The sequence below is a fragment of the Natrix helvetica genome (genome assembly GCF_964273705.1).
Source record: "Natrix helvetica genome assembly, chromosome: 2".
Classification (NCBI taxonomy): domain Eukaryota; kingdom Metazoa; phylum Chordata; class Lepidosauria; order Squamata; family Natricidae; genus Natrix; species Natrix helvetica.
Window position 1 is genome coordinate 20,669,262 of NC_138552.1, and position 25,333 is coordinate 20,694,594.

At 39.2% G+C, this 25,333-nt stretch overlaps 1 protein-coding gene across 1 annotated transcript in view; it reads right to left on the bottom strand.

Annotated features, from left to right (window-relative positions):
• The window catches only part of CPLANE1 (ciliogenesis and planar polarity effector complex subunit 1), an 81,598-nt gene that overhangs the window by 38,761 nt on the left and 17,504 nt on the right, over positions 1–25,333 (bottom strand). The window contains exons 17-30 of the mRNA XM_081940547.1: positions 24,141–24,293; positions 23,393–23,621; positions 21,947–22,086; positions 20,728–20,936; positions 18,713–18,877; positions 15,363–15,501; positions 10,704–10,813; positions 9,701–9,862; positions 8,683–8,791; positions 7,713–8,019; positions 5,867–6,779; positions 2,997–3,148; positions 2,732–2,886; positions 411–484 (exon numbers count right to left, since the gene is read on the bottom strand). Coding sequence (XP_081796673.1) covers positions 411–484; positions 2,732–2,886; positions 2,997–3,148; positions 5,867–6,779; positions 7,713–8,019; positions 8,683–8,791; positions 9,701–9,862; positions 10,704–10,813; positions 15,363–15,501; positions 18,713–18,877; positions 20,728–20,936; positions 21,947–22,086; positions 23,393–23,621; positions 24,141–24,293 — 3,017 coding nt within the window. The remainder of the gene's footprint in view (positions 1–410; positions 485–2,731; positions 2,887–2,996; positions 3,149–5,866; positions 6,780–7,712; positions 8,020–8,682; positions 8,792–9,700; positions 9,863–10,703; positions 10,814–15,362; positions 15,502–18,712; positions 18,878–20,727; positions 20,937–21,946; positions 22,087–23,392; positions 23,622–24,140; positions 24,294–25,333) is intronic.

A 25,333-nucleotide genomic window follows, 5' to 3' on the forward strand; every position in this document is an offset into this window, starting at 1 on the left:
ATTATATGTGAAATCTAGACCAAGAATTGTATGAATGAATTTGATTTTGCAGTAATAAGACATGATTCTACAAAAGCCAAGTTAAACAATGCTGAAGGCCTCTGGAACGCGGACATATTCTAGCATAGTGGTTCTCAACCTTTTCTTCACGACACACCTCCTTAAAATACCTTTTTGGCCACAGAATATGGCCATGGACCCCCAAGACTTCAGTCAATATTTAAATAGTAGCATTTATTGAAGCTTTTGTGGACCCCGGTGACAACATTATGCCCACCCCTGGGGTCCACAGACCACAGGTTGAGAACCACTGTTGTAGCATATCTACTGATAATGTTATATGTGATGTATAAAGCACGGGTTTTATAAACTGAATGGAAGAAAATACACTTATTTTGAGAACCACTTACCTCTTTTTTCTTTTCTACTGATTTAATACTGACAGAGATGGTAGGATTTCTTGAAACTAGATCTTCATTATAGACTTCAAAACAAGCACAGCATTAAAAAGAACAATTAAATAAAGAGAACAATGTATTTCTTTTCCATATCTTTCCCTTTCTTTTCACTAACAATCCTTTTCATTAATTCTCTTGTGTTTATATAAGAGGCGATAAACATTTTAACAGCATTTGTTTCAGAATGGCTCTTAAACTCTGATTCATTGAGCCTCTTTAAAAAGGTTGAATTTATTTCCCTCAGCTAAGGCACCTATATCTTTGTAATATTGTTCAAGTTTCCAGAATGAGAAATTTCCAGAATAGAAACACAACTTTCTGATAAATTTCTCTTCAGCATATACCCACCCACACCTTTATTTCAGGATGTTTATTTACTATAGTATATTATAATGGTATCAGGTAATAATAATTCACAATTAGGATCCAAAATGCCCAACAATACTGTAGCTGACAGGTACTAACCATGCTTTTCCTAGATGTATATGGGTGCCATGAAGACTAAAAAAAACCTGGTGTTTGAGGTAACTCAAGGACCTACATTGCAATTACAGTTGCCTGGGGGAATCTGTGACTTTTTAAAGAAGATCCTTACCTGCTTCAGATCCAAACATTTATATCATAAAGTGTCAGAAGACTGTCTGCCTCAAGCTTACCTATTTATGGCTATCCAGCAGAAAATTCAAAAGAAAAACCATCCTACATAATTCCACACCCTCATAATATTCTAAGTTTCAGAGACCTCAAACAGTTCAATTATTTTGTTTGTTTGATCTGACAAACTGCCGACACCTCAAACTGCCCCCTATTTTGAGTTGATTGATAGATTCTCACAAGCTCCATTTAACTCAGCTTTTGTTCTTGCTTCTGTTCTTTTTTTTAATCCCCTAATCAACTTTACATTTATGACCTTACATTATCTTCTGTTAATAAGTATCCTGCTCTGGGAAGCTTTCTAACTCCAAACCAGTCCTCAGAATAATTTTAAGCTTTCTTACTATCTGGATTTCTTAACCTATTAAAACCTTTCTTTTATTCAGCTGTCATTAACACACTATTAGACTTGCTGGCCATTTTCTGGTCAGCAAGGGCGTTCCAACATTTATTTTTTATTTCCTTTACAAACACATATTTTAATTCCTTTGGGAATTCTTCAAGTATAAAGTGACCATTACTGTTTAGTGATGCATCTGTTTTGCCTCTAAATTAGAATCTGTCAATAAGAAAAAAATGTATCAAGGAAATACTTTAAGAGCTGACCAGCTGCCAAGATGCTGTAATGCTGATACAATGGTAGTAATGAGTTAGCAGGGTTATTTAACTGTTATCACTTTAAGAGGCTGTATATATAAGAGAGGCCCTATGAGGGTGCCTCTCTCTCTCTCTCTCTCTCTCTGTCTGTCATGTAGTTGATGACTGTTTGCCTGACTTTGCCTAGCATGTGTATGTATATATTCCTTGTAGATAAACCACTATTTGAAAGACAAACTTGTTTACTGTATTTTGCTCCTGGGTAGTCTAAAAATAGTCACACTATGTGCACTCTGACAATCTTAAACACCATTCTGAGGGATCTTTGTTGCTGTCTGAGTGGCTGTTCACTTCCACATGACTGTTGCCTAGTTTGGGTAATGAAATGTCTGCAAGAAAACAACCAAGCTCAGAGAGAACCAAGGACACCTGAGCTACAAATATTCTTCTTTATCCGAAACATTATATTTTGTGAATAATATGGGCCTCAAAGTGAAGTAAAAGATCTTTTCTTAAAGTGGGCTGTGAGGGCAGAGAGAAATTCCTGTTATAACTTCTCTCTATTCGTGAAAGGGTATCTCTACTTCGTCCTACCTCTTCCTTGGTTTTATGGATCTAGGGTGTGGCTCTGATCCCTTTGCTTCACTTTAACTATATATAAATTATTTCTGTCACTTTTATTTAGTATCCTATTAGAGTTATGCTGATTGCTTATTTAGTACACTAGGATTATCACTGTTCTCTCTTATGATTTATGATGACTGTATTTTATGATCATAATTATGACTTCTTGTTTGCAAATAAACTGAGAACTTATGTACTGGAGGCAAATTCCTTGTGTCAATCACATTTACCAATAAAGGATTCTAATTAAATATGAGAGAACAAATTCTGGAAAAAAAAACCCGTAAGATTTCAATATGATACTAGAGGAAGTAAATACTACATATCCCATGCAAAAATCTTTTATTTTACATCAATGGCTTCATATGGATGAAGAAAACATTTTTCTTTTAACTAACCTTCAGTTTCAGATGGTACAACTATTTCATTTCGTAGAAACTCTGCCACTTTTTTTGCCAGACTGATATCAACAGCTGTACTCCCAGTCTCTATATCAGAATGACCCCTATGTCTTACTTTCTTCCTATTTTGCTTTTCAGGTAATGTTCCGCACCTTTAAGAGTGACATTTAAAAATAATATATAAGATTTTTGCTATACAACATAGTTTTTTATCCCTTTGGTAATCTATGCCCTTACATCAAACTGAATGCTGAATTCTTACCTTGGAATATTTTTAAATGGTTCACTGTATGCGTGTCCATTTTGGATATCAGCTGGAGCTCCCTCCGATGAAGAATTATTTGTACTCTCAGCACCCTCTTTCTCCAGTTTGGGTATGATAGTGGAAGTTTTTCCCCACGGTTTCTGTGGTTTCTAAAACAACAACCCCACGTATAATTTTTAAGTTTAAAAAATGATTGGTATTCATAGCTTTGCATTACACTCCCGCTGTGCACCTTTTCAATAGCTGCTATTGCATCATAGGAAACCTGTCTGCCTAAGAAAATCCTCAACTAGAGGCTATATATTTTCAGATTTGGATTAGAATGTTAAATCTTATGGGGAAATATGCCATCCTATAAAATAGCCTTTAGTACAAATTACAATTTGATAATATAATTGTTTTGAAAAATTCTATATCAAATTTTAAATTTTCCCTTCACAAAAATTGTCTTGTGCCGTGTGTCCCCGAAAATAAGACAGGGTCTTGTTTTCTTTTGACCCCCCCCCCCAAATAAGCACTTGGCCTTATTTTCAGGGAGGTATTATTATTTTTGAGTTGCAGGAGGCAGCGAGCGTGGTCACTTCACGGCTGCTGCTGTGTTGCAATATTTTCAGCGTACACGCTCAAAAGCCCGATTGGGCTTATTATCCAGGGAGGTCTTATTTTCAAGGAAACAGGGTATTAGTTATCCAAAGGCTCCAATTGGCTTTAATTATGTTTCTCCTAATAAATTATAGGCCAAGGTTTCATGAGATAGGTACCATTCCTTAGTATTTTTCAGTAGGTTTCTGCTACCTTCTAAATGTACTACATTACAAAGAATGTCCATGGCTATGGAATGTTTAATGCTGCTTAGCGACTGCTCTTCAAGGAGGTTCATTACTTAACATTCTAAAATCTTGACCTCCTCCCCTAACAGCGTGCTAATTAATTAGCAAGAAAACACAGAATGATTGCTACAAATATTTTGAATTAGTAGTACTTATATCTGGTAAAGCAAAACTTTCATACACTGTTTTATACTAATTTTAATTTTTCATATAATCCCATGATCGTAAAATAAAAATGCTATAGAAATTTCAAACTTCTCAAGCCCAATTAATGCACATTTACTTTATAAAATATAAAGTGAAGGAAATAGACAGTTCTTGTTCTAGGCAGAATAGCAGATCTTTGGATTCATTTTCCTTACACCTCATTATCCTGAATAAAAAGCAAACACCCCCACAACATATTTAATATGAACCTTCACCTATTATACAATCCCAATGCACCAATAATTTAATCTGATGCAGGTGAGATGTGGATATAAAGTGCATAACTTTGTCATTAATCATTGGCTTCTCTGGATGCTAAAAGCTTACAGTTCATATTTTGATATCCCTATGTAAAGTTAAGGGACACAGTGGCTAAGACACTGAGCTCGTTGATCAGAAAGGTCAGCAGTTCGAATCCCTAGTGCCGCGTAACGGAGTGAGCTCCTGTTACTTGTCCCAACGTCTGCAAACCTAGCAGTTTGAAAGCACGTAAAAATGCAAGTAGAAAAATAGGGACCACTTTGGTGGGAAGGTAACAGTGTTCCGTGCGCCTCTAGCGTTGAGTCATACTGGCCACATGACCAGAGACATCTTCGGAGAGAGCTGGCTCTTCGGCTTTGAAATGGAGATGAGCACTACACCCTAGAGGACCTATGTAAAGTTAAAATGTTTTTCTTTTTCAAAAGTAACTATTTCAAAACTCACTATTTGCACTGTTACTTAGTAGGGAAAGCTAAGGATGAAATATTTTTGTTTTATCTATGCCAATTTTCAGAGATGATACTGAGAAAAAAATCATTTCTTTCCTTTGCTGAGTTGGGAAAACAGCCAAATATGTTCAAATGCGTGCAGTTATCAAGTTACAGCAGTTGCATCTCTATATGCCGAAGAAAAGAGAAGGGTATAATTCCCTAAAACAGCTTTCCCCAACCTTTCTAGGTTGGTGGCCCGGTGTGGAGGGGCGGGAAAGGGAAAGGGGGGTAGGTTTTGTGAGAGAGGAAGACGTGTGCATGCAGTTTCATTAGTATGGGTAGTGGGCAACTGCAACTGCACGCACTTGCCCACCACTCATGCTGCCCAGTTGCGAATAGGCCACGGCCTGATGCACAGCAGCCCACAGGTTGGGGACTACTGCCTAAAGTACAATAGCAATAGCATTTAGATTTCTATACCTCTCCATAGTGCTTTACAGCACTTTCTGAGTGGTTTACAAATGTCAGCAAATTGCTCCCTACAATCTGGGTCCTCATTTTACCGACCTCGGAAGGATGGAAGGCTGAGTCAGCCTTGAGCCTGTCAGAATTGAACTGCAGGCTGTAGGCAGTTAGCCTGCAATACTGCATTCTAACCACTGCGCCATCACAAACTATGCCACATAATAACAGACAAGATACTATGAGTGTACAAAATCCCAATTGATAGTAACAACCTTATTCTACAAACGATTTCTCAAAAATAAATGCAAATGAATTTAAGTGTTTGTTTATAAGCAAACATTCATATTCATATATGTACATGCTGTATTATACGTAAGAATAAAGTCTCCACTATTTTACATATATTAACATACTATTTGCTTTCCTAGAACTCCCAGAGGAATGGAAGTGATTGATTCACTTTATGTATATTTATTATACATATACCAGTAATTGCTTACTATGACTCTGAGTATTTTTATTGCTCTGTCAGGCATTTATCTGAGGTGGGAGATATCCACTTTAGAGCTATTTTCTTTCTATAGGTAGATTTTTGTTTGCAGGCACTTTGAGACACTTTGGCCAAGCTCAAAGATTAGCTTTAGACACGCTGAAAATGATTTCAGTTGCTTACCAAACCGCAATTTTGGTCTTGAAATGTCTTGCCGTAACGTCGCTCTAAAATCCACAGCGATGAAAGAATGGCAGATGAAGATATTTTCACATGCATCATTGGTTGGCATTCCTGAAGTGTCCCTGTTGTGATGGGATCTTGAACCATTCTTTTACCGGACCATCTGATCATCCATTCAAGTAAGCGAGAGATATTGTTAAATTTAAGATGCATTTCTGGGACTGGTTCGTCTTGTTGGGTGACGTCATTCACTGGTCCAGTTTTGCAGATGTATTTTTGAAAGAGAGCTGTTTTAGGGGTAGACCAACATTGAGCTAACGCTGGTGTGAATGTTAAGGTCTTATTGGAATCATGTGAATCACTGACTGATTGCTGGCTTTGCCCAAATAAACCTCTTCTTTCAGAAAGTCCCATGACTGAATCACAATCTGAAAGCTCTAAGGATTGCTCATCAGCTAAAGTTTCTTTTTCACCATCTTTTTTCTTTTTACCCCATACAGGAGCTAGTTTACAATCACTAAATCCATAACCAAGGGTGTAGCAAGAACCAGCTCTAAAAGCATTTTGGACTTCAGTTCTGACCTGGCGACGTATCAGGGTTGTGTGAACATCAAAAAGAAGAGAATGGAGCTCATGTTCTCTAAGAAGGGCTGAAAAGCATGTCAGAAAAGGAACAGCCGATTTGCTGTGATTGAGTGGATCTCTTTCAAGCACATAAGTTAGGAAGAGGTCTATAAACTTAATATATTCATCATCATCACGTTCAAATTCCCATTCGCCGACTAGAGGCATATGGAGTTCATTGGGAAGGTCTTTATGAATCCCTTTTTTAAAATCTCCTCCCCCACCGTGGTCCTTTAACTTTTCAGTCCGCTCTTTACGGTTGGAAACATCTATACACGAAGATAAATCCCTACAAAAAAAGTGTAAAAATAACATATAAAAAGCAAATTCTTTTCCTTCTACAAGCATACCTTCTGTATATCCATAAAGGCAAGAAAAGAGCTTTCAATCCAGGAAAGAAAATAAGTGTTACAAAGTAGCTCAGAATAAAATAAGCCTACATGGCACAATGTCAATCATATGCTAAGTCTTATGAAAAATATTAACATACTGAAAAAATGCATTAAATATGATTTTTATCACAATCTCATGCTTATTGTGTTCTTCCGCTTTAAGGATTTTCCTGTGTGAATAGTGTCAGTCCACCACTGCTTTGCTCCAGGGTTGGGCTTCAAATATTTTAGCAAAGGGTTCTCCGCCCGGTTGATAAGTGGGCGCGGCCATGGTGGGCATGGCCTAGTCGGCCTCCTGCACCATGGTGGGGGTGGTGCATTTTTGCCTCCCCGGAGGTTTTCTTCGAGCCTCCGGGAGGGTGAAAACAGCCTCCCCAGGCTCCGTAGGCTTTCTGGAGGCCGGAAACTGGCCCGTTCCCAGCCTTCCCAAACTTCTGGTAGGCCTGTTTTTCACCTTCCTTGAGTCTCCACGCACGGTCTGCACTTACTTGCATCCAAAACAGGCTGCGTGGGGACTTCTGGGGGGCGGGGCCAGCCAGGAGTGGGATTTGGGCGTTCTCCGAACTGCACAGAATCTTAGCTAGAGTTTCAGGAGAACCCCCAGCAGCCCACCACTACTTCGCTTTCACTTTGCTATGGGATTGCCCAGCATAAGAGGAGCAAAACAAGGACATGAGGCTTTTAGGTTGCGATCCAATGCACACTTAAATGCAAGTGAGCCAGATGGAGTTTGATGCAAAATAAATGTGCATAATTTCACAGAATTTAAATGAGATGCTACACAAAATAATATTTTCTCCGATTCAAGACAAAATGTTACAAACACTTACTTGGGATCTTCTTGCCTCAGTTTTCTGGCTTCTTCTGTCACCCCAAACCCAGAAAATGAGTCTGTTGCTTCAGCATTGTTACACCCCTGAAAGTTTCTGAAATCTGAAATTGTGCTTCTGCTTAGAGTAGTCCCCAAAGAAAACCGGTCATAGCAGGAACCTCCGGAGTCTTGGATGTCTTCTTCCGGTGGCTCCCAGATATTGCTTTGAATGGGCCCTATGTTTCTTATCACACGTTTCACGGTTTTCACATTCTCTTTGTAAGCAGCCTGTAGTACAACCGACATAATTTCTTCACAATTGGGGCCTAACCATAAAGACAGAAAATGTGTTATTGTTTCTAAAGTGGATCACATTAACTAGTCATTTTAAGTGAGATTTCAGATAATTCACATTGTATGATAAATTTTATATGCAGTGGGTAGATAATACTATCCTGGGCCTATTAAGTATATAAAATTTCCCTTAACCAATAATCTAGAGTAATTTATATTAGTTTTCCATTGATAAGAATACTGGATATTATTGTTCACATTTTTTAAAGGGCGTCAAACTCAAGGCTTGAGGGCCAGATCCAGCAAGTGGGGTGCTTAGACCTGGACCATGGGGCCACCCTGGAAACAGCAAAGGGCCAACCCATGATGCCTCTGCCAGTGAAAATGGAGCTTGTGAGGGCCGTACACAGTCCTCTCAGGAGGCTGTCCCACTTGAAAACGGTGCTCAGGAGCCTATTTTCGCTGGCAGAGCATTTGTGCCACCACAGATGTCCCGACATGAGTGATGTCATGCTGGCCATGCCCACCCCGACACAACCCTGATATGGCCCTCAATGAAATCGGGTTTGACACCCCTAACCTAAACACTAGAATTCACACCATGAATTTATATTTTCATTTTTCAAGGAACTTTCTTTTAAAGAAAAAAAGTACTGATTTGCTTTCATTATTTTGGTCTTTGTCATACACTGTACCTTTAACTGTGCAATGCCTAAGTCGTTGGTATAGATCATTATATTTATCCCTTAGTGAGACCCTCACATCTTCAGGGCTAGGGAATGCTTTTACCAAAATTTCTGCCACCTGTACAAAACAAACAGCATGAAAATAGTTTAAATTGCTTCCAGATAGTTTCCAAAAATCAGTTGCATGCTTGTAAAAACAAACATCCAAAGGTATATAGATCGTTCACGACTTACAAGCAACTGGGACACAAATCGCTGTTGTTGAAGCAGTTGTTAAGCAACATGTCCAGAATTGGGTTCGACCGAGTAGGTAGTAACTCGGGCTGCCACGCCCCTGAACCGATTCTCTTGGAGGTGCCATAATGCAGAAGCATTTTTTTAGTACTGTGCATGCTCGTGTAGTGCGCCCGTGAGCGAACTGGAAGTAGCAGCAGCTGGAACCCACCCCTGAACATGTCCATGTGACTACTTCACTCAATAACCATAATCTCGGCTGCAACCTCCAGTGTCGCTAAGCAAAAGAGCTGCCTACTGAAAGAATTTAGCTCCATGTGGAGCTTGAAACTCTCCTGGCAAGCAGCCTTGTTGTTCTCAAACATTTCTGTGAAGGTTTTCATGCATGGAGGGTAAACTCTTCAACGATCTGCCAAAAGAGATGAAATTCTGACAAATTCAGCACTTTTCCTGCAGTTCCACAAAGGATTGCAGTTCTCCTCCCGCCCCACCACTTGCAACCTTTCTTGATGGCTTCCCCATTGACTTACTGGGGAAGTTGGCAGAGAAAATTGCAAATGATGATGACATAATTGCAAGTCACTTGGCAATTGATTGTAAATGTGAGCCTGTAGCCAAGCACCCGAAATATAGTCACGTAACCAAGGCAACGGTTGGTGAAAAGTTTTACAATGGTTGGAAGTGCTTTATGGACCATAAAGAACACTTTCCAAGGTTGTTTTAACTTTCAATGGTTGTTAAACAGATTAGGAATACCTGTATAAAAAATGTGAAACTCCTCAATCCTGCATACCTTTTTAATTGGTGGTAATTCCCCAATGAGGCTCAGAATGATATCCTGCACAAGTTCTTCAATGTTCATGAATCTTGCAAAAGGAAGAATTCGGCAAGCCCACTCCAAAGCATCAACAGAGTACTCAACTATGCAAGCATCAAATTCGATCCTGATGGATTCCTAAAGAAAGAACATCTTGTAATTGGCCTAAAACGTTAGGTACATGAGATCTAAAGCAGAGGTGGGTTGCTCCCAGTTCTACCCAGATCGGGCAAACCAGTAGTGGCAGCGGACACTTCTGTGCATGCGCCGGGATTTGCAACCCACCTCTGATCTAAAGCCATTTTTAAAACCCTGGTTTCCCACAAAAATATGTGTAATATTAAGAGATTTGAATAAAGCTAAAACCAATATTTAATATATGAATAAAAGTAAAGATTGACCACAGCTCATCCTCCTGTACTTCCTTTTATGAGTAATTCAGGAAGGTTGGATTTAAATCTACAGATCTGCCATTGTGGTATATGGTATAAACTTAGAATATTATTATTAAAAAATATTTCTGGACAACTTTTAATATAAAACCCTTCTCAGGGCTGCTTACAAAAAAGGAATATAGTATTAATAAAGCCAATATGAAAATAAACATATGATTATGATTATTTGTAGATGAAATCCCAACTAGAATAGTCAGATATTTTAAGAGATAAACTTAAAAAGGTAAAGTCTGTGGAATTTGAGGTCAGATGGTTCTTCAAATAATTGGGAAATGGACCTCCTTCTCATTTAAACTGACTTAGCTTAAATTTTGTAATTACAAAGAAGAAAAAAGGTGAAAAGATAATCTCCTATATATGCCACTTAGTCATTTGTGGAGGTGGGCAGCTATAGAAATAGATGATGATAGATAGATAGATAGATAGATAGATAGATAGATAGATAGATAGATATGGGGAGAGTGAGAACAAGAGGGAGACAGAGAAAGAAGTATGACTTTAAAAGTTCATAATATTTTAATTACATTCCGGTTTTCCAAATTCTCCCTTGCCCTTTGATACCGTCTGCAACTCTCAGACAATCTTTCACGAACATGAAGCATCCAGCACAACACACATAATTCTCGAAAGCATCCTGCAAGAGACATGGAAAAAATTCAAAGTGGAACAGGCAGTACATCAGAAAATAATTCACATTTCTATATTTTCTCTTAAAATTGTTTCTTTATAAGTAACAGCATCTGCAGGCGATCAGTGTATTCTTTTAATGGCTATATTGTTTACTATCATCAGCTTCTTCACTTTCCTTCTATCAATTAACCTTAACTTGGGTGTGTGCGTGTGTGTGTGTGTGTGTGTGTGCTTTAAAGGAAAAAGGAAAGGAGAATTATGTATGACACCATGACTTCCTAGAAGATGGTATAGAAATTTATCAGATGAAAATGAATTTTAAAATGTGTCCCCAATAGATAAAACCTTATTGTATGAGGGAATCAGTATGAAAACTAGGACTGAGAAAATATTTTCCTTTTATAGCAACAGAGCCAATACATGCTAATTTACAGATATTTACCCTGTCAACTTGATAATAAGCATAATAATAAGCACTTTGTCTTCAGGCTCGAAAATTAATTAGGGCACCTGACATACTCAACATATTAATGACAAGTCACATGAACATTTAAATGTTGCCCTTTCACAAGTGTCTTGTGTCAGGCGATCAATAAGATATAAGATGTACTTTCTGTGCAGAATGATTTCCAGAACTTGGGGTATGAACTTAATAGTATAGGTTGTAGGCTTATCTTTTCAGAGGTTTTACCTGTATATAAGGAACAAAAAGGGAAGGGCCAGCGTGTAGCAGAGTTTAATGTTTGGCTAAAGGAGTGGTGTAAAAGGGAAGGCTTTGGTTTTATTAGTCATGAAGCCTGTAGCTGGTCCAATGAAAAACTGTACAAAAGAGATGGGTTGCACCCATCCAAGAAAGGAACTGAGTTACTTGGCATTAAATTCACAGATTTTCTTGATAAACATTTAAACTGAAGAGCGGGGACAGAGAATTAATAGATACAGAACATCTCTGTCCCCAGCAAACTAAAATTCATAGGGTTATAAATGCATGTAACATAGATGTGTGTGTGGGTAAGATTATCACTCCTGCTGTCAAGCAAAACCAAGCATGTAATAGTGATTGTCATACCATGTGCATGAATCACACAAGTGGCAAGAAAATAGGGGCAGTCAGGCATAATACAGGTTATGTAGACAGTAAACACAAGGTCAATCAAAATGGACTCAAATGTCTATATACCAATGCACAGAGTATGAGGAATAAACAGGGAGAATTAGAAATTCAAGTAAAAGAGGGCAGATATGATATTATTGCCATTACAGAAACTTGGTGGGATGAAACTGACAAATGGAACATACAGCTAGAAGGATTTAAATTATTTAAAAGAAATAGACCAAATAAAAGAGGAGGTGGAGTTGCACTATATATAAGAAATAACTATGTCTCTACAGAAATAGAGCACAACAATAATGAGAACTATCTTGAATGCATTTGGGTCAATATTAAAGGTTGTGGGGGAAATGACATTGCCATAGGTCTATACTACAGGCCACCCAACCAAGCAGAGGAAGAAGATGAACTTTTTGCTAGTCAGCTAACTAAGGTATGTAGGAAGCACACCACAATAGTAATGGGAGATTTTAACTACCCTGACATCAACTGGGAAACAAACTCTGCACCAAGTGGAAGATCCAACAGGTTCCTAACAAACCTAGCAGACAACTTTGTTTTCCAAAAAGTAGAGAAGGAAACAAGGGGATCAGCCATACTGGACTTAATTCTCACTAACAGAGAGGAAATGATAGAAGGTGTTGAAGCCATAGGAACCCTGGGGGCAAGTGACCATGCAATATTGGAATTCAACATTATCCAAACACAAGTAGTAGAACAAAGTCAAACTAGAGTCTTGGACTTTAAGAAAGCTAATTTCAATAAACTTAGAGAGAGCTTGGGAAAAATTCCATGGATGAGAATCCTCGAGGGGAAAACAACTCAAGAAGCTTGGGAAATTTTGAAAAATGAGATTAGAAAAGCCCAGTCTAACACAATACCAATGAAGAAGAAAAACAACAGCTCCCAAAAGAAACCAGCATGGCTGCATAAACAACTATCTGACAAACTGAAAGACAAAAAAAGTAAGTATAAAAAGTGGAAGGAGGGGGACATAACTAAGGCAGAATATCAGCAAATAGCCCGAGCCTGTAAAGATGAAGTGAGGAAAGCTAAGGCTCACAATGAAGAAAGGCTTGCCACAAAAGTAAAAATTAACAAAAAAAGCTTCTTCCAACATGTTAAAAACAAGAAAAAAGTTAAGGAAACAATTGGTCCATTGCTAGGAGAAAGTGGCAAGAAGGTGACAAGCAACAGGGAGAAAGCAGAACTATTTAACTCATGTTTTGCATCTGTCTTTACACAAAGGGATAAAATAGTCCAACCTATCAAAAGCAGCACCACAAAATTAGGAACACAAATTGAAATAGGGAAGAAAATGGTAAGTGAGCACCTGTCTACCCTAGATGAGTTCAAATCACCAGGACCGGATGGATTACACCCCAGAGTTCTGAAGGAACTAGCAGACGAGATCTCAGAACCACTGAATTATATCTTTCAGAGATCCTGGAACACCGGGGAACTACCAGAGGACTGGAAAAGAGCTGATGTGGTTCCCATCTTCAAAAAAGGGAAAAAATTAGATCCAGGAAACTACAGACCTATCAGCCTAACCTCAATACCAGGAAAGATTCTGGAAAAAATAATCAAGCAACGAATTTGCGAACACCTAGAAGCAAACAAAGTAATAGCCAAAAGCCAACATGGATTTGTCAAAAACAGATCATGCCAGACTAATCTTATTGCATTCTTTGATAATGTGACAAAATTAGTGGACCAGAGGAATGCCGTTGATATAGTTTACTTGGACTTCAGTAAGGCTTTTGATAAGGTAGACCATAACCTACTACTAGATAAAGTAGAAGAATGTGGGTTAGACAGCATCACCACCAGATGGATTGGTAACTGGCTGACCAACCGCACTCAACGTGTAGTTCTCAATGGAACTGCATCTACATGGAGGGAAGTATGCAGTGGAGTACCCCAAGGCTCTGTTTTAGGCCCAGTACTCTTCAACATCTTCATCAATGATTTGGATGAGGGAATAAATGGGGAACTCATCAAATTTGCAGATGATACCAAGCTGGCAGGAATAGCCAACACTCCAGAAGATAGGCTTAAGATACAGAAGGATCTTGACAAACTTGAACATTGGGCACTATCTAATAAAATGAAATTCAATGGTGAAAAGAGTAAGGTTCTACATTTAGGCAACAAAAACGGAATGCACAGGTACAGTATAGGTGATACCATACTCAGTAGTAGTAACTGTGAAAGGGATCTTGGAGTCCTAGTGGACAACCATTTAAATATGAGCCAGCAGTGTGCAGCAGCTGCCAAAAAAGCCAACACAGTTCTAGGCTGCATCAACAGAGGGATAGAATCAAGATCACGTGAAGTGTTAATACCACTTTATAATGCCTTGGTAAGGCCACACTTGGAATACTGCATTCAGTTCTGGTCGCCACGATGTAAAAAAGATGTGGAGACTCTAGAAAGAGTGCAGAGAAGAGCAACAAAGATGATTAGGGGACTGGAGACTAAAACATATGAAGAACGGTTGCAGGAACTGGGTATGTTTAGCTTAAGAGAAAGAAGGACTAGGGGAGACATGATAGCATTATTCCAATATCTCAGAGGTTGCCACAAAGAAGAGGGAGTCAAACTATTCTCCAAAGCACCTGAGGGTAGAACAAGAAGCAATGGGTGGAAACTAATCAAGGAGAGAAGCAATTTAGAACTGAGGAGGAATTTCCTGACAGTGAGAACAATTAATCAGTGGAACAGCTTGCCTCCAGAAGTTGTGAATGCCCCAACACTGGAAGTCTTTAAGAAGATGTTGGATAGCTATTTGTCTGAAACGGTATAGGGTTTCCTGCCTAGGCAGGGGGTTGGACTAGAAGACCTCCAAGGTCCCTTCCAACTCTACTATTGTATTATTGTATTATTGTATTATATACTGAAAAGGAATGGAATATCAGAAAAATCAGCAACTAGATTGCTTTCATCTTACAACCCAATTTAGTTCTTAGCTTATTAAAATGGAAACCTTCCTTCTTTTAACACACAGACTCTCTACTTGAACGGGCCAGGAAACTTATTCTTCGCCTGATAGCAGAGGAATATGCAAGGGGCCAGATGGGAATCTCCCACAGGCTCTAAATATACTACAGTGTTTCCCCGAAAATAAGACAGGGTCTTGGCCTTATTTTCAGGGAGGTCTTATCTTATTATTTTTGAGGTGGAAGAGGCGGTGAGCATGGTCATCTCATGGCTGCTGCTCTGTTGCAATATTTTTGGGGAGGGCTTATTTTAGCGCATGCACTCAAAAACCCGATTGGGCTTATTATCCGGGGAAACAGGGTATTAAACCTAGATTAGATAACACTGTCCTCATATAACACCTAAACATTTTTTAAGTGCTGATACAGAGAGACAGGCATTTTTTGCTTTGCATTTTATTCTTTTTTAAACATGTATTGGAACTTTTGCAGACACACACCTATAGTTTTACATGAAACAGCATCAAAGGTATGGTCTCCAGAAGAAGAAGGCCTTAAGAACACAGTGTGATATTTGGAATACTTAAGCAAATTTTCTGGAAGATCATTTAAAGGAGGAAGAGCACCTTTTTTGTGAATCTGAAATGAAAAAGAGGGACAAAAACAACAGAGGAAAAAGGAAGACACGATATAAATTACAACATGGCATTGGAATGTTTTAGGCAAAAACAACATTATTATTTATTCCTTCCTACTAGGTCAGCAAGCTAAGCAAAGCATCTTTGAAATATGGTCAGTAACTATGAACAATCTGGTTTACTGGGCCACAAAGTCCTGGCTCAATCTGATTTTCACCACTCAGGGTCAATTCAGCTTGCAGCATATATTTTCTTACAAGGGCAGTTTGTAAACAGTTTGCATGTGTAAGGGGGAAGCAGGAGGGCATCTCATAGGTTTGATAGTGAATGCAGCTTATGTGTGTGTACCTAACGCTGCTGCTCCGCTTGCCAAATGAGTTTCCATGTTTTAAAATGGCCGCCGCTGCGCGCGCAGCTTTCTATACCAAGGTGGCTGGCCCTGCAGCGAAAAGCACACAAACCGTTCCTAAAATGGGCACCGCTGTTGCTGGGTAGATTGGGGAGCTGCCGCCGCCGCCGGACCGCTCGGGCGTTCCACACGGCTTCTAAGCAGCGGCTGGGGCGCAATCGGGTCAGGAAGCCTACCTCCGTCCCTTTGCTTGCCGGCCGCCGGCAGACAAGCCACTCACCACCACCACCGAGCTCCACTTGCGACCAGCAGGAGACGGTAGCATTGGCAGGCCTCTCAGGCAGCAGTTCTTGTTCTCGTTGTCAGATTATCTAACAGATCTCATGTAAGTGGTAAATTATCCTTGTGCTAATTTTGGGGAGTTCAATTTAACTGCTCTAGAACTGAGGAGCTCCCCTGCTACAGTCCTAACGGGCAGACTGAGTTTTTAAAACTGGATTGCAGGAGGCAAAGGGAGGCGTGGTCAAGAAAAACTCACTCAGTCCTAGGGCAGTTAGACTGTGTTAACCCATGCTTGGACTCTCCAAGCAGCGCACAGGAGAACATACTTGTTTCTTCTTCTTCATCTTCTGAATCTGCTAATAGCTAACCAGTGGCCTTTCTGCTGGTGACTGGTTCTTTATTGGGGACGGACAGCACTCATGACCATTTAGTGGGACACTGTAAAAGTTCTAGGCCAGGGGTTGGTGTTCTGACCCCCCTCTTCGTACACGAAAGCACTCCAAGACAAGAATACTGCTAGATGATTTATTCACAGTAAATTAACACACTGACTAGACCTTGGCAGCAATCCAGACTTCCAAGATAAGACACAGACACGAGAGCTTCTCCAGCGTTGGTAAATAAGTTGAACTCTGCAACCAGCCTCCAGGAAAGTCCCTTGTTAAATACTATCTTGAGAGGAGCCTAATTACAACCACCTGGGTCCAATTATCTTCTGTATCTGCGTAGTTGTTCTCTACGTCTATCAGCTCTTCATTGCTAAGCGTCCAAGACCAACTCCCTTGTCTCCTCCCCACTGCTCCAAGGCATGATGTCAGGAGCACACTCCCTTTGGCTTTCACCACTGCTCCATGCCTCAGGCGCCTCCTGGTGGCCAACCAGCCTCTCTGATCCCTGCTCGGAATCGGAACCCTGTCCAGGGTCCTCCACATCTTCCAGAGCCGACTCATAGGGTCTCTCGCTGTCGGAGTCTGTTTGCAGCTCCAACGGCTCCTGCTGGCCCACAACAGGTTGGTAATCTTAAACACTCAGAGAGCCATTTGAACCCGTTTCCCACAGAAAAGAAAACACCGGGAGCCACAAAACCCTTCCCATGCCTGACTATTTCCTGAGCGGCCACAAAACTACTATATGTAGTTGAAGTAAGCATTCTGTTTTCTTCTGAAACTTTTCTTTTCTTGGATTTCACCATGTTTGGCCTACCAGGGGTTGAAAAGCTCAAGAAATCATGTTCCAGTGGGTGTCGCGCATTGGCGGGTGTAACACATATTTTGAGCAACAAGGAGCCACAGCAGAGGGATAAAAGAGCCATATGCGGCTCCAGATCCGCAGATTGCTGACCCCTATTCTAGGCAATATCGCTGTATAAATCTCTTAGATCCTGTAACTCCTAATGAATTAGACAGGTTTCTCAGGATTACTATCTGGCCAGCTTTTGTCAAGCCTAGTTTGCGAAGAACATTTGGAAAGGGATATACGGTTGGGCATTGGCCTTTCTCAGAGAGGAAGCTGGTACTGCTTGTTCTGACCTAGGCTTCCCAAGAGCCTGAACAAACTCCTTGTCCCGACAAAAAACCCTTTTATTAATTTACTGTGAATTCTGCTCAGGCCGATATTTGCAAAACTTGGCAAGGAGTCTCTGAGTCACAAACCAATTAAGCAAACTAATTGTCTCCTGCAAACTCCACTCCCCTTTCTCTCCTCTTTTATTTCCTCTGGGAAGGGCCATTCATTGTCCACCTGTAGCCTTACTCCCAAGTCAAACCCTGCTCTTTAGCTATTCCCTTCGTCCGGCAACTCTGAGAATGTGCACACTGGGAACAGGGTCCAACCGTTTGTCTGCCTCACTGATGTCTGACTATGAAGGCAGCTGATAACTGACATATGGCTTTGGCCCCCTCTCTGCCTCCAACCCAGCGCCTTCCCCAGACTCCAGGACTGGCCAATGTTCCTCCCCAACCTCCTCACTGTCCGAATCTGCTGCCAGCACCACTAGCCATTGGCGGGCCACAACACTGCTAGCCTTGAAGGAGGGAGTCTTTCTTAAGAGATCATCGCCAGATCCAATCATCCACGGCAATCTAATCTACAACTCTCCTTTTTGGGAAAGGTGTAAAGAAGGTGATCGGGCTGCAGCTACATTTCTGCATTAAGAGAGGTGAACAGCTTGGAATTTACTTCTTAAGAAATATAGATAACCAAAAAAGCTTCTGGTAAATTCCAATTATTTCCCACTGTTGGAACAGACAAGCCATTTCAAGTTTTGCTTCACTGGAACACGGTCAACTTGGAAATATCCCAGTGATTATATGTCCAGACAAATTAGGACATACAATTTTAAGATCTAAATAATAAAAAGCAAATAAACTTCACATGAATCATGACATATGCCTTCCAGACATTATCATTGAAAAGATCACATCTGAAAGAAACGTACACATTAGCAAAATTCTAGATTTAAGGTAGAGAACAAAAAATAAAACCTAGAGCTGTCATAGAAGCCTATGAAATATATCAAGTCCAAAAAGGTTGTCTTCCATATATTATCATCACTTTGTATACTATTAAAATTAATATGTACCTTTTGCATGACTCTTCGTGCATGTTTCAGCCGCGCAATATACCACTGAGCAGCAGCAAAAGAACAATGAGCAGCCCGGTAAAGAAGAAGAATCCGTTGAACAATTCCAGATATTTTCTGTCTGCAGTCTCTCTCTATTCTTAATGGTCCATCAGCATATTCTTCCTAAATTATTATAAAATTGACAAGTTTTACAATATGAACATTCCCAAGGAAAGTGTAAGCCCAAAACAAATTACCCATCCTAATTCCCTAATTCCTTTGATTTACTAAAGTGTGAAAAGAAAAGAACTACAGTTTCCTAGTATTTACAGATACGTTTTATGATCATATAAATATAAACATATATACTCAGATCTATATAGTCTATAGCCCTGATGGCGAACCTATGGCATGTGCCAGAGCTGACACACAGCGTCCTCTCTGTGGGCACGCGAGCTGTCATCCCAGTTCAGCTCCACCACGCATATGCACATGTCTCCTGCCGGCCAGCTGGTCTATGGGTCTCTGCTGCACAGGCGCAGCGAGCAGGATGTGTGCAGGGGGTGTGCATGCGTGGGGGGCAATGTGCCTGCGTGGGGAATATGCACACATGCGTGGGGCGCATAGGGGGGTGTACACACATGCGCAGAGGCAGGGAGCGTGGGGGCATGTGCGGGGGCATGCGGGGGGGGAGCATTTTGGGGTTTGGCCAAAACATACAGGTGAAACTCGAAAAATTAGCCTATCGTGCAAAAGTTCATTTATTTCAGTAATGCAACTGAAAAGGTGAAACTAATATATGAGATAAGACTCATTACATGTAAAACAAGATAGTTCAAGCCGTGATTTGTCACAATTGTGATGATTATAGCATACAGCTCATGAAATCCACCATCTCAAAAAAATAGAATATTACATGCAATCAATAAAACAAGGATTGTTAGAACAATATCGGACCTCTGAAAAGTATAAGCGTGCATATGTACTCAGTACTTGGTTTGGGCCCCTTTTGCAACAATTACTGCCTCAATGCGCCGTGGCATGGAAGCTATCAGCCTGTGGCACTGCTGAGGTGTTATGGAAGACCAGGATGCTTCAATAGCGGCCTTCAGCTCTTCTGCATTGTTCGGTCTCATGTCTCTCATGTTTCTCTTGCCAATGCCCCGTAGCTTCTCTATGGGGTTCAGGTCAGGCAAGTTTGCTGGCCAATCAAGCACAGTAATCCCACGGTCATTGAACCAGGTTTTGGTGCTTTTGGCAGTGTGGGCAGCTGGAATATGAAGTCAGCATCCCCATAAAGCTCGTCTGCGGAAGGAAGCATGAAGTGCTCCAAAATCTCCTGGTAGACGGCTGCGTTGACCCTGGTCTTAATGAAGCACAGTGGTCCAAAGTCCTGTTGCTCCTTGGTCCAAAGTCCTCTTTTCTGATAAGAGCAACTCTTGCCAAAAGCACCAAAAACTGGTTCAATGACTGTGGGATTACTGTGCTTGATTGGCCTCTCCATTATTCCTCCATACTCTGGGTCCTTGGTTTCCAAATGAGATGCAAAAGTTGAAGCAAGCCGCTATTGAAGCATCCTGGTCTTCCATAACACCTCAGCAGTGCCACAGGCTGATAGATTCCATGCCACGCCGCATGGAAGCAGTAATTGCTGCAAAAGGGGCCCAAACCAAGTACTGAGTACATATGCATGTTTATACTTTATAGAGGTCCGATACTGTTCTATGTACAATCCTTGTTTTATTGATTGCATGTAATATTCTAATTTTCTGAGATGGTGGATTTGGGGTTTTCATGAGCTGTAAGGCATAATCATCACAATTATGACAAATCACGGCTTGAACTATCTTGCTTTGCATGTAATGAGTCTTATCTCATATATTAGTTTCATCTTTTAAGTTGCATTACTGAAATAAATGAACTTTTGCACGATATTCTAATTTTTCGAGTTTCACCTGTAATAGAAAAAAATTAGCAAGACAAAAAAAATTAAGAAAATGTTCATGCAACACTGAGGTGCACACTTCACTCACAAATGTTGGCTGAGGACAATATAAAGGTGGTGCTGGGAGATATAAGCCATTAGGAACCAAGCCGCAGAATTTTCTACTATGATCCTTGGCAAAATCCATCAAAACCTGAAAGGTTTCTGACAGAATGTCTGCTTCTGCCATAACAGCTGCTTTTAATATTTGTTCTACTGAACTAAAAAGGGCATTTGCATCTTCTTCTTCAATAGGATCTAAAACAAGCAAAAAAGCAACAATAATAAATAATGATAAGAAAGACAATAATAAATATAGGATTAAATGTAGAAATATATTTTAGTTCAAAATGATAGCGACTCTGAGTTACTAATATAATTTCCTCAGAGTTTTGCATTTGCATTTTGCAAATGGATACATTTCATTTCATTCAGGCTGTACTCTGTACTCTGAATGTCATGGTACATGTGACAGTTTTACTTTCAAAGAGCTGCCTCACTTATATTAACATGGCTAAGGATCTTTGCTAATGCCAGGAAAATTTTATTCAGAATTTTGATAAGTCTATCAGTAGCTGCATTTGATCCAGAACAAAAAATTGTGGAGCCTTTGTGTTGCCCCATCTTAAAATTTTTAACAATAACAATATCACTAGAATAAAAGGATTTTAATATCTCTTTTATAACAATGGCTTATTATGTTAGTTGTAATACTCAATATATTTCCAGACAAACACTATAGTGGTGTAACACAAGTATAAGCATAATATTAGTGAATTTAAATATAGAAAAAAAAATCTCCAAAAATCATTCATATAGACCAATAAAGTACAGAAAAGGCTTCAGTGAAAAAATGACCAGCAAATTTGATATGGTATCTGATGACACTTTATCAATGAAAATGAATGTTCATAAAATGAGAGCTATTAAACTAATATGCGTATGTTTCTTAAAATCTTTTTAAAATTATCAAAACGTTATTAAAGACATGGCACAGGAATATTAAATACTTGAAGAAATATTTTACCTCTATAAATCTAGTTCAGGAATATATACATTGATAAAAAATTGTATAAGAATATTTCATCATTTGGAAGAATTGATAGCATGTTGCCCCTGTGAATGTGTATTAAATAAATATGTATATTAAGAAAGGCATAAAAATACTTAAGGATAATTCCAACTTTTGTTAATGTGGAAATCACACATTTGTATAAAAGTATTAGAAATATAATACAATAACAAATTCATATAAAAAACCTGTGCACCTGTCAGTTGTCTGCATCTGAGGTTTCCTTGATTTGTTGTTTCATTGTTGACAGGCTGACCCAAAAAAGATTGTAGCTTTTCTTGAAAAATGTTTGTTGGAGTCAAGTGTAATGGTAGGAATAATTCCACGTTCCCTGACCTGAAATTGTATCAAGAGTACCAGGGTAGCTTACTTCAAACTATTCTCTAAATGGTCTCTGCTTAATCATACAGGAAGTTTACTCAAGAGAATATTTTGCAAAAGAAAAATATTGATTGATGCAAACAATATTTGTCTCATTCAGTATAACATGAAACTCTAAAAGAGGTAATATTGCACAATAACATCAGCAAAAGAAACCTATTTGGAAGGGGGGGGGGGGTGTCCTTTGAAATCTTAGATAGACATGTTTCTTACTGACCTGTAAGATTATTGCAACTATCACTTCATACACTGTAACTGTAAGGACAGAATGCCCAATTGCCATCGATTACTAACACAATATCTGTTGGGTGGCGGAAATAGAAATGATACCCGTAAACCTACAAGGATTGTAATCTCTTAATAATCTGTGTTTAAAACATCAACATTATCTCTAAAACTTGGATTCTTTATCTAGGGATCATCTTTGGAGTTTCAAGATATACGATGAATCTCAGACAACCCAGCTACTTACACAGATTACTACTAAGAGGCCAGTATTTATTTGCTGAATCACTACACTGCCCAAAACCATAGTTGCTTACCTATCAGTTACCTATGGTAAGCAACCATAATTGGTTGGGTTGAAACATGCTATGACAAACCAAGTAATGATTGTGAGCTACATCACACAATGTGCTAGCAACCTTGTATCATCACATGTCACTAAAATGGAACCAACAGTGATGGGAAAATAGTACAAAAAGAAAACTGCTCTGTTTTTCTGTCACCTCTCTCTGAAGTGGTCCACCAATAAACTAAGTAGAAAAGTTCATGCTCTGTATTTTTAACAAAATTCTGCTAGATTTGGGACATATTACCCATTTTAGAGTTACTAACACACACATACAGAGAAAAATACAGAGCTTCTACATCCATCCATCCATCTATCTATCGTATCCATCCAGTCAGCCAGCCATAATAGTTAAGGTGCTAGCTCATGAGTTGGAAAACAGGTCCTTGTCCTCCCTTAGGCACAGAAACTAAATTGATGATTTTGGTCACTTTATTTCTTTCGGCATTAGACTAATACATCAAAAAATATCTACCTATCAACCTGCCCTTGACCATTATGGTAGCTTATGTTTCTTAACTTTCAAGTGGAATATCTATTGCAGGATAAATATCCTATTTATCCTGCAATAGATAGATTCAGGACGATAATGATGATGGTATCTATTTATGATAACTATTCATGGTAAATACTATAATACCAATTTATGATAAATAATTATACATTACTGCTTATATATATATGACTAACCTTGCTAAGCTTTTATTACTTTGACAATATAGTTGATAAGCCACTCCGATTGAAACAGCCATTTTCCAGTCTCCAAGTTTTTGGGCTAGCCACACAGCTTCTGGAATTAGTCCACTGATGAGCAACAAATCAAGAGTATATTCTACAGTCCAAGTACAAGACAGGCCATTATCCCTAATTGCTTCGGTGACTCTGGAATGTTGCAGAGGAATAATACGAAGGCACCCTTCTATAATAAAAAAAGAGTACTTGTGATTTTATTTTATTAAATTGCTCAATGGCCAATCCTTTGCAAACTTACTTAAAAGTAAGACCAAGTGAGTTCTGAGTCTGTTTTCAGATGAGCTGAACACAACCATTAGAACTGTAGATCATTTGCATCAGATATCCAACCCACCAAACATCCTACTTTTATCCCAGAAATTTAGACAGGCAGCTACAATTTTCAGTTCTGCAAGAACAGGATCCGTCACATTGGATGCATTTTACGGGAAGAACATTTTTCATTTAGAGAAATGTCAGAGATAATCATTATGCCATTAGTTTACTTAAAAGAGAAAAGGAGCAGCAGCTAAATAGACTAGATAAATTATAGGTTAGGAAATAACTACAAAATACTATCCAATATCCAATAATATCCAATCCAAGTTTTGTGCATTTCTATAGGGCAGGAGGAAGGAGATTACCTCTTAATACAGCTCTGTCACTATAGCAGTAAGCAAGCATATGAAACAATATCAAAAGGTACCTGGCTTAATATGAAGTGGCAGTAAGATACCAACACTGTGGGGAGGAAGTATATAAATTGGCTCATTAGTGAAATAGGCTGCCATGAATCGGGCCAAAGATTGAATCACTGCCAGAGCAGCTTCAGTGTGAATATCTTTTATCCATTCAGCATCTAAAATAAAACAGTCTGAGGTAACTGAATGAAGTAAAAAGCTCAAAATAAAGTTATTACTGTTCAGCATGTAAGAATTCCTTGGTCGTTCAGAAACAAAAGCCAAAGACTGCAATCTTACACTAATATAAGTCTTACTGATCTTAATGGAACTTACTTCAAATAGAAATAATAACAAAAGTAACAATAAATGATTTGTGCTGCCCAACACCAGAATAATCCCGGGCAGCTCACAACAGGAAAATAGAGTACACAATGAGTAAGAAGAGAAACCAAGTAGGAACAAGCAAAAATAATGTTCAAAAATGTCACCCAATGTCACAAATATATACATCCGACAAGGGGCTCCAGTCAGGCTAGCCAAGAACATGTGAGAACAGCCAGGACTTTAAGATCTTCTGAAATGGCATCATCCCACAGAGGGCAGATGCTGCTGGGATAGGACTATACTGAACCCCCAAATAGCGACATGCAAAATATTTTGAAGTGAACCATTTTAAATTTCAAATTTCAACTTGTTTTGATGCATGACAATCAGTGTGCTTTAGGGAAAAAAGAGTTGTAGCAGGTATGCTGATAGTTATCACAAGATAATAGCCATTTAAATTTTGAAGACACTGTACAAGTGGTCCTAGACTTGTTCAAAGTTACAACAGCACTGAAAAAAAGTGACTTATGACCATTCTTCACACTTATGCCCCGTTGCAGCATCCCCACGGTCATGTGATTTACATTTGAATGCTGGACAACTGGTTCATATTTATGACAGTTGCAGCATCCTGGTCATATAATCATCTTTTGCGACCTTCTGACAAGCAAAAACAATGGGGAAGGCAGATTTTCTTAACAACTGTATTATTAATTTAACAGCTTTAGTGATTCACTTAACAAATGCGACCAGAAAAGTCATAAAACAGAGCAAAACTCACTTTACTTATTTAGTTTAACTTAATTTTAATTTACTTTACTTAACAAATTTCTCACTTAACAACATAAACCTTGGGCTCAATTATGCCCATAAATTGAGGACTACCTGTTTT